At 60.9% G+C, this 16,701-nt stretch overlaps 1 protein-coding gene across 2 annotated transcripts in view; it reads right to left on the minus strand.

The window, feature by feature from the left end:
- Positions 1-14,014: 14,014 nt before the first annotated feature.
- EIPR1 (EARP complex and GARP complex interacting protein 1) overlaps positions 14,015-16,701 on the minus strand; it is a 77,739-nt gene continuing 75,052 nt past the window's right edge. For both annotated transcript variants that reach the window (XM_032496950.1, XM_032496949.1), the window contains one exon: positions 14,015-15,013. In XM_032496950.1, coding sequence (XP_032352841.1) covers positions 14,839-15,013 — 175 coding nt within the window. In that variant the 3' untranslated portion in view covers positions 14,015-14,838. The remainder of the gene's footprint in view (positions 15,014-16,701) is intronic.

Consider the following 16,701-nt stretch of genomic DNA (forward strand, 5'->3'; position numbering starts at 1 on the left):
CGTAAATGTGTCTTTCCCTCAGTTCAGCTCTCACAGACTGGGTCTTAGTCTGGAAAGTGTTCATGTTATTTCAAAACAGGCAGCTCCCGTATCCCCACCCCCGTCAGACGGCCAGAGAACAGTGCGGGTCACCGCCACGGGCAAGGCCTGAAGGTCAGACGCGACAAACTTCAAGGAAGCGGGGGACCAGCCCCCGTGCTCAGGACGGGCAGCAGGCGCAGCGGACTGAGCGCTTCGCTGGAGCAGACCCCTCCACCCCGCCCAACACCTGTCCAAATGTCCTTGAACGCACGAGAGCCTGATTTATTGTCGCTGGCGGTTTAAGAGGACCGCCGCTGCATTTTCGGCATGAGGCCGGCCGGCCTCGCCCTCTAATCTCGGGAGTTTGCTCCGAATACAGAGGTTCTGTTCTCCAGCCTGTTCCAAGGCTGCAAGTTGGAATTCTCTTCATTTTATAACAAGAAAAAGAAAGTTTACCCACAGAAGGAGAGAGAGAGAAATTAGATTTCTCTGTCTTCCTTACGGAAGAGATGAGGAGGAGAGACTTACTGATTCATGTATGAGAATTGTTCACATCAGGCAGGGGATTGGCTTTGTGGTTCTAATTTTAAAAGTGAGTTAGTAAACTCTCTGCTGACTGAGGTGGCTTGGTTGACTGCATAATCTCAAAAGAGTTAACGTAGTGGCCTTGGGTGAATCCCCGATTTCAATAAATCAGCAGGTGAACATGGGTAACGCTGACATTTCATTGAAACTAATTTATTTGCTTCTTCCGAGTCTTGGCCACAGTCACCAGCATCAATTATCGACGTTACCCAGATGGAGGGAGCCGGGCTGGGAGGAGATTCTGACTAACGGAGATGGAATTCTGCCGCACCTTTGTAAGCACAAGGGCAGCCGGGGCGAGCATCTTCGTGGGAGAGAAGGTCCCGGGGTTGGTTGGATGCGTCTTTCAGAGTCACCCCGGGACCTCGCGCATCACCCCTCACCTCACCTTCCGCTCCATCCCAGGACGGACGCGTCCCTTCCTCTCTGACTACAAATCTATCTATGTAGACGCAACTTTACCCACCATTATGACAGCAGCCCCTGGCTAGTCCGTCTTCCAGGCAACCCTCGGGGAGGCTTCTCAAATTCACATCCCAGCAGGGCGTGCACACACGCAGCCCCGCCCACTCCCTCGGCCCAGCGGATACACCTCAACCCGCCCGCCCGCCCGCCACCGCCCCCACACCCCGCACCTCGCGGTGCCGCCCAGTGGCCGGGCACAGCCTTAGGTGTTCGTCGCCCCGCACCTGCCCCAGGCCGCCTCACGCGGCGGCATCTGCCTCTTCGCCGATCTTTCACCTCGTTTGAAACCTTCGATGTTTTACCTCTGTTCTAATTCTGCCTGGGATTAGGTGGCACGTTCACCCGTCTGTCAGTCTCATCTGGTGTCAACGAAAAACCAGAGCTGGGCCGTAGTCATAGAGACAAAAACAGACTTTATTCGGGAGAAAATAGGAGAAAAAGGCATATGTGCAGAACCAGGCTCAACCCCAAGTACCGCAGAAGCAAAGGGGAGTTCCCAGCCGAGGAGCAGGTGGGGTCGGCGGACGGAAAGCTACTCGGAGGAAACACTGAGGGGTCGGGGGGAGTTTGGCTGAACTGACCCAGCGGCAGTCTTGCTGAAGGCAGACAGGGGACTGTCACCTGGGGGGGACCTGATTAGAGTGCAGATGGGGAGCTCCAGCTAAACCAGCTTAGCAGGACGCTTGCTAAAACTGGACGATGCGGAGATGGATACAGAAGCCCAGGAGTCGAGCCCCAGTGGAAGAGCTCAGGGGAGCCTGCGCAGTTCGGTCAAGGAGGGAGTCTTGGTCACTAGACTGTGGGCCCTGAGGACGAGGGCTCTGGTACTGCCTCCCGCACCCCCCACCTCCCCAAGCCTAACCCCGTGCCCCCGTGTCTGTGAGGCCTGGGTCCGCGCGGCAGAGACGCTGAGCAGCACCGAGGGTGGCGACAGGCTAGCTGTCTGCCTTTGTCCCTGGCTCCATGGCTCTGGGTTCCGGGTCCCCCCGAGCGGGAACCTGTGCACCCCACTCTCCCCACACAGGGGCCAGGGCTGCTGGGCTGCGGACCATGGGTAAACGCAGGTGGCAGGGAAGGGACTCCCGCACGCACCCACAACCCCCTGGGTGAAGGCCTGAGGCCAAGACAAGGGTGGAAAGTGAACCGGCCGTCAGGAGAAGCAGCAGGTGTCCCTGGGGCAGCTGCAGGGGGGAGGCCGTCCAACAGCGCCTGCAGACCAGCCGGGCAGCTCTCACACGCAGTGTACAGGCCAGTGTGTGTCGCCACAACATACGAACCAAAGCTACCCTCCACAGGGGGGATCAGCGGTGGGGGGTCCCGGTCGTTTCCACCTGGAAAGGAATTCTGCTCCTGTGACAGGGGAGCCGGCACCCCGATCGGGGAGGGTTTTCCAGCATACCACATACAAAGCTCCTGGTGGCTGCTCCCCGCACAGGGCTCCTCCCCGCACTGGTGAACGGAGCAGAGCGTGCGTCCCGGGGACAGTGCTGTCGTGGAGACAGCCTATGAGGCGGCCGCCACTCCTGAGGCTCAGCACCTGGCCGGGCTGCTATCTCCTCATAAACTACAACCGGAGCCAGGGAGCGCTGTCACAGAAGTGGGTACCACTCTCCCACCACGGATGGAGAAACCGAGGTGAGCCGTGCGCCGGCAGGAAGCGGCGGATCCGAGTCCCACAGCTAGTGGGCAGGGCACGTGCTGCCCTCCCGAGGCGGTGACGCAGCCTCTCGGACCGCTGCGTGGTGAGGAAACCGGCCACGACGCCTCTCTCCTGATCCAGCCCCTTCCTCCTCTGGGGCGGGGCCGGGGCCGGGGAGCCGCATCCTTCTGCTCTGGCTGCATCTGATGCGTGAGGAAGAGTGTGAGGATGAAGGCAAGGACCTGGCCGGGTGCGGACGGCTAGGAAATGGAGCATCTGCACTTTAGAGGCCGGTCCGTCGGGCACTCTGGCCACTGGCTGGGACACAGTCTGATGGAGGAAAGGTTCTGGGAGCTGGACAGAAAGGGGGGCCCAGCAGCACCTGGACGAGGCCCTGATGCCTCAGGCGCCAGCCACACCCTCTCACCCGGGCCTCTGGGGCACCGGGAGTGCGCCGCCATCTTCAGGAGGAACCCTCATCGGCCCAGCTCCCGCCCGGGTCCCAACAGAAGGACGGCTTCGTGGCACCCGGGACAGGTCCCCTCCGACGCTGCAACACATCATTGGTCAAGCCACAACATGCCCTTCGTCCTGCAGGGTTTTTAAGCACTTTCAGTCCCCTCCCTCAATAAGACGACCCCAACCCACTGGAACTGCAACAAAGCAGGAACTCACCCTAATCCTTCCTCAGTTTAATGTCACCCCACATACTGAATATTTTAAAAGGCGCGCACGTTAACAGTCTCTAAACAAGGACGCACGAAGGTCACACGGATTCATCCCTCAGCAGGATGGCAGGCTCGGCCCGCGGTGGTGAGAAATCTCTGCGGGGCGGGCACCCGAGAGGCTCCGTCCCCCGGAGGCCACACGATCCCCCTGGTGCGGGGTCTGTGCTGACGTTGGGGGCGTAGATGCCCACCAGCCCCACTGCTCTGGGGCGCTTGCACAGCAGTGAGTCTTAGCTGCCTCACCCGGCACAGGTGCTCTGAGCACCAGCCCGGGAGCCCTCCTGGTGTGGCAGGTAATAGCCCGAGGCAGCTGGCCTCCGCCTCCTCGCACGTCCCCGCGAGGACCGTGGCTGCAGGGATACGGGCCCGCGTGCAGATTCTGTACCCTGGATGTGAACGCCCTGGACTGACGCCCCCCTAACCCCCACTGTGTTGTGTGAACACCCAGTCTGTGAGCTCTTCCGAGGCAGGGCGGTGCCTTACTGTCTTTATGTCCCCAGCCCTCAGCGCAGCGCCTGCAGGCCGGTGTACCACTGCAGGGGGACCGGCCCGAACACTGCTCTGCCCTGAGCTGGGTGACAGATCTCGTGCTCGGCCCCGAACACCTGCTACAGACCACGCTTTGAGAGTAAGCCTGGACTGAACCATGATGCTGTACACCAGAAACTGATGACATTGTAAACAGGCTATTCTTCAATAAAATTTTTTTTAAAGAAAATAAAAATAAAAAAATAAGCCTAGTTGTTGTCATTCCACCATTTAACAGTATTCTCTTAACATTTTTATAGTTTCGTATAAGGTGCAGATCATTTTTGGAACTAAATCTACTCACTCAGTAACAGCATTTATTAGAGGCCTGTGCCCCCAGCCCTGTGCTAGGTACAGACAGTTCAAAGAAAAAGATAAAATAATTACACTGAGAAAAAACAAAGAGCTGACACACACAACCTAACTTTGCTCCTCAAGGAACTAGAAGAACAACCCAAGCTCCAAGTTAGGAGGAGAGGAAATAATAAAGATCAGAGCAGAAATAAATGCAACAGAAACCAGAAAAACTCTAGGAAAGGTCGATAAGACTAAGCTGTTCTTTGAAAAGTTCAACAAAATTGACAAACCTTTAGCCAGACTCCCCAAGAAGAAAAGAGAGACGGCTTTACAATAAACAAAACAAGAAACGAAAAGGAGACGTTACAGCTGATGCCACCAAAATGCAAAGGATCGAAAGAGATCCCTATTGACAGTTAAACACCAGCAAACTGGGTAACCTGGAAGGAATGGGTAAGTTCCTAGAAACATACAACCTACCAAGAAGAAACAGGAAATCTGAGCAGACCAATGATGAATAAGGAAACTGAATCTAATCAAAACCCTCCAGCAAAGAAAGGCAGGATGGCTTCACCGGTGAATCCTACCAAACACTTAAAAAAGAATTAACACCGAGCTTTCTACACGCTTCCAAAAAGTTGAAGAGGAGAGAACACGTCCAAACTCGCCTTACCAGGCCAGCATCCCCCGGACAGCACAGACAGATACGGGCACTGCAAGAACAGGAAACCTTCGACCAATGTCCCTGGTGAATATAGATGCAAAAATTCTCAACAAAACATTAACAAGTCAAATTCCGCAACACATTCAAAGGACGCTGCAGCATAATCTAGTGGCATTTACCCCCGGGGTGCAAGGGTGGTTCGACATACACAAGCCAGCAACTGTGATGCGCGTTAACAGAATGAAAGATAAAAAGCTGTGAGCACCTCCACAGATACAGAAAAAGCACTTGACAAAATTCAACGTCTTTTCATGATAAAACTCAGCAGATTAGGTGCAAAATTCAACGTGATAAAGGCCACACATGACAGGCCCCCAGCAGCACCAGGCTCCCCAGGGAGAGACTGAAAGCCTCCCCCGAGATCAGGAGCAGACGAGGTCGCCGCTCTCACCAATGCTGCTCCGCATGAGGAGCTGGTCGGCTGGCGGGCGGGTCTGCGTCTGCGTCTGCCTGTGGTCGCCGTGCTCGGAGCGGACGCCGCCAAGGAGAAGCTGGAGGCTAACGCCCGGTCGGCAGCCGGAGCCCAGAGAGATGCTGGCCCCAGTTCTTGTGGAAACAGGAAGGGAACTGACAGTTCATGGGACACCTGCTCGTGCCGGGACCTTGTGGTCATCAAACAATTTAACCTGCACCTTCAGGATGAGGGCGTGGTTCTCTTTTTACAGATGAGCAAACTATTGCCCAGAACAAGGGATCGCCCTAGTGCCCCAGTTAGTAATGGGGCTGTGATCCCAACCCAGGCCCCCTGACTGCAGATCCCATGACCCCATCCCTGCCACAGGCTGCTGGGGGCGAGGAGTAAAGGTGACAGAGGCAGCAAGGCCCACGCCCCCGCAGGCATGCGACGTGCTCCGAGGTCATTGCTGGGGCCTGGCCTGGCCTAGGTGAGCTGCATGGGCAGGCGGGTGTGGGCCCGGCCTCTCTGTCCACAAGCAGCGTCAGGGACCCACGGGCATGACTGTCCTCTGCCCTCGGATGTGCCGGGACGGCTCTGCAGCTCTCCATCTGGCTGATTAAAATCAAACAAAATCGGAGAGGGAGGGTGTAGCTCAGTGGTAGACCACGTGCTTAGCATGCATGAGGTTCTGGGTTCAATCCCTGGTACCTCCATCAAAAAACAGATAAATAAACTTAATTACCTTCCCCACCAAAGCAAAACAAACACACACATGCGCGCGCACACACACACACACCAAACAAGATGAGTGTCCCCCCGTGGCCAGCTGCTCCTCCGACATAAACATGCATCTGTCCAAAGGCCTGGCTTCAGGAGGGCCCTGTGGGGCAGCTGTGTGGCCGCCACTGCCCAGGGACGATTCAGAGTCCTCGGTCAGGTCAGCGCCGGAGACTGCCCTGTGGCCTGAGAGCGCGGCCGCGGGGGCAGCTGGCCACGCCGTGACCAGCACCAGCGTTAACTCTGACACTCGGAGGGCAGGGCGGGGAGTGTCCGGCCGTGATCCCGGACCCAGTGTCAGAGCTGGCAGAGCCGTGAGGTCACAGATCGGCTTCCCCGTGTTGTGCCTGGAGGCCGGAGGGAAGGAGGGACCCCACCCATGTCGCCCGGCCAGGAAGTGGCCCGGACGGAGGGCCACTGGCTACCTGGTGACCTCACAATGGCAAAGCCACTGCATGCTGGCCGTGCACTCGTCCACCCCTCTGGGTCTGGGGACGTCGGGGACCACGCGCCCCTGTGCTGGCGGACCCTCGGCTGCCTTGTTCACGCACCACGTGGTGCCCACTCAGTGCCCGCGTGCGCACCAGGCCAGGCACTGTGCCAGGGCCCCCGGGCCCCCACCGGGGAGGGAGGGAGCAGGCCCCGAGGCAAGGGTGCAGGGACTGGTTCCAGGAACGAGGACCACGGGGACCTCGGAGAAGGGGTGCTTCCAGTGCCCCGAGCCCGACCCAGGACCTCGCACAGCACTGGGCTGAGGTGGCAGCAGTCGAGCCAGTGGGCGTGGCCGTGTTCACCCAAGACACGGGGTCGACTCTGACCAAGTCTGACGGGTGCTGAGATTCTGAGAACAGGGAAGGAGGCTGCAGGTCCTCCCAGGACCCCCCCACCGCTGGCGGGAGAAGTTTGTGCCGAGGCGGCTGCTCATCTCTGGCCTCTGGTGCTGGGGCCTGTGACCGGTCCTGGGGGGCGCCCGACGGCTCCGTCCGCCAGGGCCGCTCTCCCCGCCGCCACCATGCAGGCACCGTTTAAACGGCACCAGATGACAAGGGAAAGGCAGTTCTCACATACCCATTTCCCACACACTTACTGAGCAGGAAGACACAGCAGGGCATGAATTATTGTGCAACAGATCCTGCCTGGAAGCAGTTTTAGGCACAAAAGTCGGACGATTCATCATTATCATCTATTCAGTTCTATTTTTCTTTCTCACACTGTAAAAAAATCATGTCTACATCTAAACCCATCACAGCGACATCACAGAGTGGATGGGCCACCAGCCTCGACGGTTTAGAAAAAACCAGTGGCTGAGCGGGAGCAGCTCCAGTGAGCTCCCCACTCCCGTCGGCCTGCCGCCTGTTACTGGGGATGAAGATGAGCACCGGTTTTTACTGGGCCTAAAATACAAGGCCAAAGAAGGAAATCAGCTAAAAGGCCCCTGGGGCCGGGCACACCCAGCAGGGCCTCCTGGGGATGTGGCGGGCCCTGGGCGCACGAGGCCAGACGCTCCCACATCTGATGGTGCAGCGGGCCCTGCGCCCCCACCCCGCCCCTACCCTGGGACCACCCAGTGCCCGCCCCTCCCCGCCCCAACATCCCCCCACCACCACCAGTGCCTGCCTTGGAAAGGGGCTCGATCACCTGCAGAGTTTATGGCGGCGTCACGAGGTCAGACCTGCAGGTCGGCAAGAGCGCTCAGATCAGGACAGAAGAGGGTCAGCGGAGGGTGCGCAGAGGTGACGGAGACGGGGCAGTGCGGGACTGTGCAGTCCCCGGGGCGTGGGGGAAGAGTCTCGGTGACCCGAGTGCCTCCGTGAGCACCTGGGCACGTCTGCTGAGGTTGGAAATGAGAGGGGAGCCCACTAGGGGAGGTGTCAATAATGGGGAGATTTGGGGAGCAGGTATGAGAACTGTCTACTTTCTGTTCAGTTTTTCTGTGAACCCAAAACTGCCTTAAAAGCTTTAAATTTTTAGTTAGTAAACTTTTTTGGAATGTCTATTAACTTTTTAAAAAGCCAGACACGCCCACAAAACCTTGTCCAAGAGTTAAAAGGGTCCAGCCTTGGTTTCCGCCCAGGGAGTGGCGGGGCTCACAGGCCCCTGGCTGCCCTCACTTGCCCTCCCATGTTGGCGGCAAGGCCGCAGCGAGTCTCCCTCCATTAAGGACACAGTTCCTGGGGGGCCCTGCCCACGGCACGGGGTCTGAAGACGCCAGGTTGGAGGGTGAGGCCCATTTGTGGGCCCCATGGATGGGAGGAGTGGGGCGGTCGGTGCCCCCAGACCCCAGGCTCACCCCGCCTGCAGGCCCCCGGGTCCCGATGCCTCTCCTCATGCAGCCACTGCGTTGGCCCGGTGTAGGGCCTTGTGACGTCCCGGCAGGAGTGGGCCCTGTTCCCAGAGCCACGTCTGCTTCCAAAGCAGGGTCCCGGGGAGCTGGGGGCGGGGACTGCCCCTCAGACTCGCCCAGATGCTTCAAGAGGCCTTAAGGAAGACACTGCTGTGGGCACACCCAGCACCCAGGAGGCCCCAGGCTCCCGGGGATGCTTGTCCCAAGCACCAGCTTGCCACCAGGGGTCGAGCCCCCGAAATAGAAAGGATGTGGCCCCTGGGCTTAGGCAGGGCTGACCCCGTGCTGCCCTCCTCATGTGGAAACCTCGTCCACAGTGGGATATGCAGCTAAAAATGGGCCAGCTTCACCAGGAGAGCTGCTGCTGCAAGAGTTAGTCACTGACCACACACGCCATCCCTGGGCAGCACCCAGGGGGTCTGGAGGCCCTGGTCACCGGAGAGCCTCGAAGACGGTCAGGCACCCAGCCCACCCTAAACCGGGTGGGCCTGTTACACCTCCAGCCAAGGCACTGCGACAGACGGGTCCCTGCGACGTCCAGGCTGGGCAACCCCTCCTAAAGCCCCAAGGACCCAGGAGAGAAGCCAGGCACACACGAGGGGCCACATGGGTGCCCAGCAGACAGCGCAGCGGAGCCCAGCCGGGACGGGGCCAGCCGTCCCCTGCCCCAGTCCTGCCCCGAGGTTACCCCAGCAGGGTCAGCTGGCTGCTGCTTCCACCACTAGGGTTGGGGTTGCTTTGTTCTGAGCCTGGGGTGACCGGACATGTCCGTTACCCATTATTATAATTTATAGAGGAAGAAACTGAAGCTCAGAGACTAAGGGTCGTGTCCAAGATGCCACGGCTCCCAGAGCCTCCAGGCTCAATTCACACCAGGTTTTTTAAAAGAGCACGTGCCCTGTTCACAGGCACACAGGTTCACAGCCCGCATGCTGACCTCCAGCATCCCCAGCCCGCCTCTCCCCGATGCCCCGAGTGCCCAGAACTGGGGGGACTCGGCTGCAGGCCCCCACTCACGAGGGGCAGGAGGTGGGGCGACTCTGCCCAAGTCCCCCACTGCCTCCCGCCTTCCCCAGGTAACTGGCTCTGAACACCTTCAGCAACAGCTGGTGGCCACAAGCCTCAAAGTGGCCTGACGTTTCCAAATTAAACATCCATCAGCCGCAAAGCCAGGCCCTCCTTCCCTGGGATTCGCCGGGGGTCCTGACACCCTCTGCTGACATTTACAAATGACTGCACCGTGTCGGGAGGGACAGACCCAGGAGGGCCCAGAACCCACCATTCCAACAGCCTGGGTCACAGACGCCCACCCCAGCCTAGGGGAGTCCGGGCACGTCTCTCACCAGGGTCGGCGAGGAGGAGCTGCCAGCGTGTGAGGGACCAGCAGAGGCCACTTCCTGGTGGGACCTGGTCCTCAGTCACGTGTGCGTGCATGATGTGCAGGGAGGGCCAGCTCAGCCGTGGGGGGGGGCCTGCCTCACCCCACCGTCCTCCCCGCTTCCCTCCGTCTCAGGACCCAGAGGCCCAGTGATGCCTCCACGTGGCCTCGTGTGCTGCCTGGATCCAGAGAGACGTGGACAGATGCCCTGTCCACCTGCACGAGACTTCAGGCCTCTCTCCCAGGAAGAAGCCCTAAGCCCAAGCAGTCCAGCGGGGCGGCCGAGCAGACCTTGTCCCCAGAGGCCTCTCGGGTGACGGCGCCCCACCCAGGCCTGAGTGTCAGGTGGTGTTGGAGAGCCAGTCCCCACCTGCCCGAGGGCCCCACCTAGGAACCTGGGAACTGGGCGCTTGGGGGACAGAGCCTCCCCCTGCACGGGCTGGGAGCCTGCACCCGCTCCAGGTGCTCCCTCTTGTGAGTCCTCCCTGTGAGCTGTGCGGGGCCGAGATGTCACTTCCCAGACAAGGAGACAGGGCTCTCCTAAGACACACCTGGGCTGCTGACGCCGGTTCTGGCCTCCATTCCGGCCTCCATCAAGGAGAATGGGGTACCCTGTCCTGGATGCCGTGGATGAACTGTGTCCCCCAGATTCATGTGTTGAAGCCCGAGCCCCCCAGAAGGGGCCTTTGGGAGGCGGTGGGGTCAGGAGGGCGGAGCCTCGTGGGGATCAGTGCCCTGATCAAAGGGAGCCCAGAGAGCGAGATGCCCCCTCTTTCCCCCCATGAGGACGCAACACGAGGAGGGGCCATCTGTAGGCCTGGAAGCTGGTCCTCATCAGACCCGGACCACACCAGCACCCCAACCTTGATTGTCTGGCCCCCAGGGCTGTGAGACGTGTCTGCGGGGTGTGGTGTCCTGTCACAGCTGCCAACGGGGCTGAGGCACCAGGGAAGGGTGGCCCCCGGCCACCTGGGTGCTGGTGAGAGTGCGGGGTCTCCTGGCCCTCCCTCTGCGCCCGACTCCCAGTCCACTGCCCACTGGCCATCCTTGCCCCCACCCCACAGGCCGCACCCAGCATCTCAAACTCACTGTGCCTGAAACGGGATGACCAATTTCCCCCTCAGGCCACAACAGCCACAAATAAAGATTCTTGTCTCCTCCAGCTCAGCCTGGGGAAGACTCCTCAGGCCCCTGAGTTACAGGAGAAATTGCGCATGAAGCCCGGAGGCACTGTCGCTCCCCCATCACCCCCACCCCTGCCCGTGGGTCATGTTTCCAAGACGACTCCTGCATCCTGCGAGCAGTCCAGGCTTTCTCAGTGCCTCCTGCTGCGTTCTCTCCCATCCGTCCTCGCTGGTTCACAGGGCGGTGAGACAGAGCTTCTGAACCACGAGTGGTCAGGGCACGCATCCCACCTGACACCCACCACGGGCACCCGGCACTCTGATCCTGGGTCTGCTCTGCCCAGGCTGTGCCTTCTCCTGGGGGGCCTTCGCCGTCCGGGCCTGCCCTCAGAGACGATGCCGGGGCCTCAGAGGACAGGACGGTCACCCAGCTCACTGGGGCCTGTCCCTGTGGGGAGAGTGAAGAGCCCAGTAAGCTCCCGCGGTCGCTCTCCGTGGAGCCCGGTGAAGGCCCTCAGTTTACAGCCGCACATGAGCCAGGGGCCGTGAGTCTGCTGACCCCCTCCCGGAAATCCTTCCCTCCTGGTAGCGACGTCCAGATCATGCGAGCTCGGCTTCCCGCTGCCCGCTGCTCCAGCACCAGCTGTCCCCTCGGCCCTTCCTCCTGCTGACCTGGGGCGGGGGGTCACGCTGAGTTCTGGGCACACGGGCTCAGGATGGAGCGTGTCCCAAGTGCAGCGAGAGCCAGGGGAAGTTTTTGGTTTCTTTTGAAACCTGCAAAACGGTCATTCCACCCTCCTCGCCATCTAAGAATTGCAGCTAGAAGGAGCCTCCAACTGTAAAGCTGCCAGCAGGAGAGCCTCACGCCCCTCCTTCCCCCGGGGCAGGTGGCCACCTTGTGGCCCCAACGCAGCCCAAATCAGTCTGTGATGAGACTCCCTCAAGGGCCTCCCACCTGCAGGGCCCTCCCCCCACCCGTCCTCATCCTTCAGGGCGTGCAGTTCCAGGGGAACCGAGACTCTTCCTGCCTCCTCCCTGCTTCTGTTCAGGGCCCCCAGGGTGCCTGGCCCCCACCTCCAGGCATGTGATCACGCTGTGGTCACACGCGTGTTACACGTAGTATCTTCTCTCCTGTCTCCATTCTCAGCCTGGGGAGCCAGAGTGACCTATCCACCCATCCTTCCACCCATCCCTCCATCTCTCCCCATCCCCCACCCCTCCCCATCTCCCATTCCTCCCCCATCCCTCCCCATCCCCCATCCCTCCCCATCACTCCACTCAACCCTCCATCCCCACATCCCCCCATCCCTCTGTCCACCCATCCACCCATCAGCCTTGGAGTACCCGTGCACCAGGCCCTGAACCATGTGCTAAGGGACAGCAGTGAATAGAGAACAGGTTTCGGGCCCCCATGGTGGGGACACACTTCAGTGTGAGAGAGGGGTTGGGAGAGGGAGGGAGAGAGAAAGAGAAAGAGAGAAAGAGAGAGAGAGAGAGAGGGAGAGTGGGAGAGAGGGAGAGAGGGAGAGGGGGAGAGAGGGAGAGAGGGAGAGGGGGAGAGGGGGAGAGGGGGAGAGAGAGAGAGAGAGAGAGAGAGAGAGAGAGAGAGAGCGCGAGCGGGAGCAGGAGAGCACACTGCACCATTAGCATTCACTCCCAAGGGCAGGTGCCGTGGGGAGGGAGTCGTGTGAGAGGAGTCAGGGAGCCACTCTGGGAAGTTCAGCGCAGTTAACTAAGCAAACACAAAGGGCGCCCTCTGCGTGCCTTGGTGATGGTGGCAGGGATTTGGCACGTGGCCCACAGGTATAGGAGGCCAACCTCTGCCCTAGAAAATGAACATTTCTGTTTACACAAATACCGACACACGAAGATTTACAGCAGCTCTGTTCATAATCACCCAAAACTGGAAACAACACACTGGCCTTTTACGGTGGACAGATAAGCAAACCGTGGTCGGTGTGCCCAGAGGACTCCAACAGCGTACAATACAAAGGAACAAAGACCATACACACAGCAGCCTGGAGAGCTGACAGGTGCTGCGCTGAGTGAAAGCCAGTCTCAGAGAATCAGGCACCACCCGAGTCATTTGTAGGACACCCTCAGAAAGACAGACGGACTGAGGGCTCCCGGGGCTGCGGCTGGGGGAGGCGGAGGCCCCCAGGGCAGCAGAGGCAGTTTTGGGTCATGAACAGCTGCTCTGCCTGTAGACTGCGCTGGTGGTTATGTGACTTGGTACATGTGTTAAAATTCACCGACTTCACACAGAAACACACAGAGCAAAAGCAGAGGCACCAGGCATCCACCGTGATTTCCAGCCCCCTGCCCCGGCCCCAGCCCCTGTCCCGGCCCCAGCCCCGCTCAGCGGCTTCATCACAGGAAGGGCAGGTCCTCAGGGCCAAGCCCTGCGGTCCCACCAGCCTGCTGCGTCCTGGCCGGGCCGGGCCACCCCACCTCAGGGCCTGCGCACACCGTCCCCTTGCTGGGCCCTCCCGCGGTGCGCCCACATGGTGAGCCCCACCCCCAAACCTGGGTGTCTGCACCACATCGCTGCCCTGCGAGGCCCCCGCTCCTGCTCCCCACGGCTCCCCGCAGCCCTGTTCTGCACTTGACCGGGCATCCAGCCTGTGTTCAGACAACAGACCACAAGCCCCTGGCCGGCAGGGTGGCCGGCAGGGTGGCAGACCCCACGTAAGCGCAGATCTTTGCCTCATTCCCCGCGGCACCTGCAGCTCTCCCAGCGCCTGCCACACAGGAGGCCTCAACTAACTCCTGTTAACAGTCTTCTCCCAAGTGACACGAACTGGGGTGGGGGGGGCTTCCTCAGAGCGGCTGCCCATTCCTCACGGGCAGGTCGCACCTGGAACAGGACCCCTGTCCGCCCACCCCCACAGCCCCCACCTGCCCTACAAACTCTCACCCAAAAGAGAAGAAACAAAACCCAGACGTGCCCCTCCGGGCTCACAGCAGAGTCAGGAAACACCGCACAGACAGGGTGGGGCCAGCCGGCTTCCGCACTTAGAACGAGTCCATTTTTAGATTGAAGCCTGTCGTGAACAAGGCCCAAGCCTGACAGCCGCCTGGGGACAGTCTTTCCCTCTCAGAACAGGTGGGACGCCCGGGAGGCCGCGGCCAGAACACACCCTGGACTCACAGGAGGAGGAGCCGGCAAGGGTCCTGGGCTCAGAGTTTTGGGGTCACCTGGGGGTGGGGCTGACCCGGCAATTCGGGGTTTCAACAGGTAAGCTGGGGGTGGCCCCGGAGCATGTGCGTGACGTCGGGGTGACAAGGATGCCATCAGTGAGACCCTGTGGGGAACGGCGCAGGGGACCCCTGGTCACAAACAGTGTCAGGACTCCCCCAGGCCACAGTCTGAGCTCAGGCTGGTCAGCGCCGGGACGCAGCGTGGGAGGCCCCTCTGCCTTCTTCTGGGCCTGGACGGAGGGTATGAACAGGCCCCAGGCGATGAGGCCACACCAGGGGCAGAGCTCCAGAGAGGACGAGCCGGGGCCCAGGCAGCACGGCCTGCTCGCTTCATTCATGTTTATTCTTGGGAGACCGGCCAACGGTGCAGAAACAAACTAAAGTGAGGCTCGCAACGTCCTCAGAGAACAGAAAGCGGGCGGCGAGCCAGCGGTGGCCGGGGGGGCACCAGGCCACGCAGCGCGGGGTCGGGTCCCCGCTCGGGTTGGGGCATCTCTGTCCTCAGTGAGGGGAGACTCCGGGTGCCGCTGGCAGCAGGCAGGAGCCCCCTCACTGTTTACAAGCACCCGCACCGTCCAAGGGAGGCGAGGCGGGCTCTCCCGCCGGGGGGGGGGGGGGTGGCGCGTGCGGTCAGAGCAGGATGTGGTATTTCAGGGCCCGGGGCACCCTGTTGATGACCAGCCGCCCGTCGTAGCTCAGGGAGGCGAACAGCCAGGGGTCGGCTGAGGACCAGTCCACGGCGTACACGCTGTCCTCGTGCTCCTCGTATGTGGTGATGACGCTGTCCTGCGGGGGCTCCTGGCTCCTGCAAGGCACCAGAGACACGTGAGCCAGGCGGGCATCCTGCTCTGGGGTGGCCGGGGCCTGGTCTTCGCACCTGCGAGACGGGACGGGTCCCAGGAGCCGCCCCTGCAGGAGCTCGAGCCATCCCGGCCGAGGGCCCTCGGGGACCCTGGAGAGACCTGGGCTGCCTGACACACCTGGCTCCTGGGCTCTGGAGCGGGCCGTCTGGGGGCCAGGACAGTGTCTGGAATGTTCACGGGGTTGAGTGGGGAGCAGCCCGACGCTCCCATGATGTCTGGCAGGTGGACCTGGGGGCTGGCTGGTGCAGCCCCGGGGGACACGAGAAGCCCCGCCCAGGAACGGGTGCAGAGCTGGCCAGGGCAAGGATGCCCCGCGAGCCGGTGGGAAGGGCCAGCAGGTCCCGGCCTGGGCTGTGACTTTCCCCATCACCCCCTTCAAACAGGAGTCTTGGGGCCCCTCCCTAGACACCTGGCCTCACCTGCCTGGGCTGCCCAGAGACCACAGGCTTTCTGTGAGCAGGGCCACTGCTCAGCCCGGCAGGGACCTCCTAGGCACGTTCCTTCCCATTTCACAGACAGCTCTGCTCAGGGTGCTCTCGGCACACTTGGGCTCTTCCAGGAAGGTGATCTTCTCCCTGAGACGTGCCACCCACGGGCCTGGCTGGCCTTCAGCTCTGAGCGCCCACCCACATGCAGCCCATGGCCTGGCCCTCCCGGGAAGACGACCTGCCAATGGCCAGTGGGGCTCTGGTGCCAACACCTCAAGCAAGTCCTCTTGCAGAAGCCCAGTCTCCTGAATTTATGAACAAACCACCGGAGCAGCAGGAAGCTGTGCAGGCACCATGTGCCGGTGCCACCGCCCGGCACGCTGCCAGCCACCCGTTCCTTCCTTCCTAACGAGCTTCTCTGAAGCCCTGCGTGGAGGCAGGATGCCTGAGTCACACGGGGCTGACGAAGGGGCCACCAGCTCTGTCCCCAGTACAGACGGGATGCGGCCCCTGCTTGGCCACGCGCACAGTGCAGCTGGCCACACGCGCCAGGTCGCTGGACTGAAACCACTGCCACTGTGTCTCAATAGCTCGTTTCCAAGTGTCTGAGCAGAAAAAGAACTGTGTCAAGAGAGGGGGGTAGACTGTCACCGTGCGGAAGGCCCCAAACCGGGTCCTCACGCAGGAATTTCAGGCTAAGCTCGGGGAGGCAGAGGAGGACTCAGACAACGGGACCGCGTGAAGAGTCTCGGAACAGACGACAAGCCCCTCCTGCGCCTCCTCCGGGCTCACACTGCTCAGCTCAGCGGGGTCTTACTCCGCAACCTCCTCCCCTGACGGAGCGTCTGAGTCCCGCGCATTCACCATGGAGGACGCAGCCCAACCACGAACATGCGTCAACCCGAGAAACGAGAGGTGCCCCGTCACCCCCGCACTGCCGACAGGGACATGGGCCCCTGCGCTGCCCTGCTCGGCCCCAGCCGGGAGCCCAGCCAGAGCCCCGGGGCCAGGGCGGCCTGCTCTGCACTGGCCAGGAGTGCACCTCGTAAGCCCCGAAGCCCGGGACCCCCGTGTCTCGGGGGCACGAGCCTGAATTTGAAGTGAGAGCCCCTGAGCAGGTGCAATTAGGACTGGAAAACAGCGCGTAGGAAAGTTTTTGGAAAATACAGCAAGAGGGTGCGGCTGTGAGAACAGGCAGTTTT

This window comes from Camelus ferus, chromosome 15, assembly GCF_009834535.1.
Source record: "Camelus ferus isolate YT-003-E chromosome 15, BCGSAC_Cfer_1.0, whole genome shotgun sequence".
Lineage (NCBI taxonomy): Eukaryota > Metazoa > Chordata > Mammalia > Artiodactyla > Camelidae > Camelus > Camelus ferus.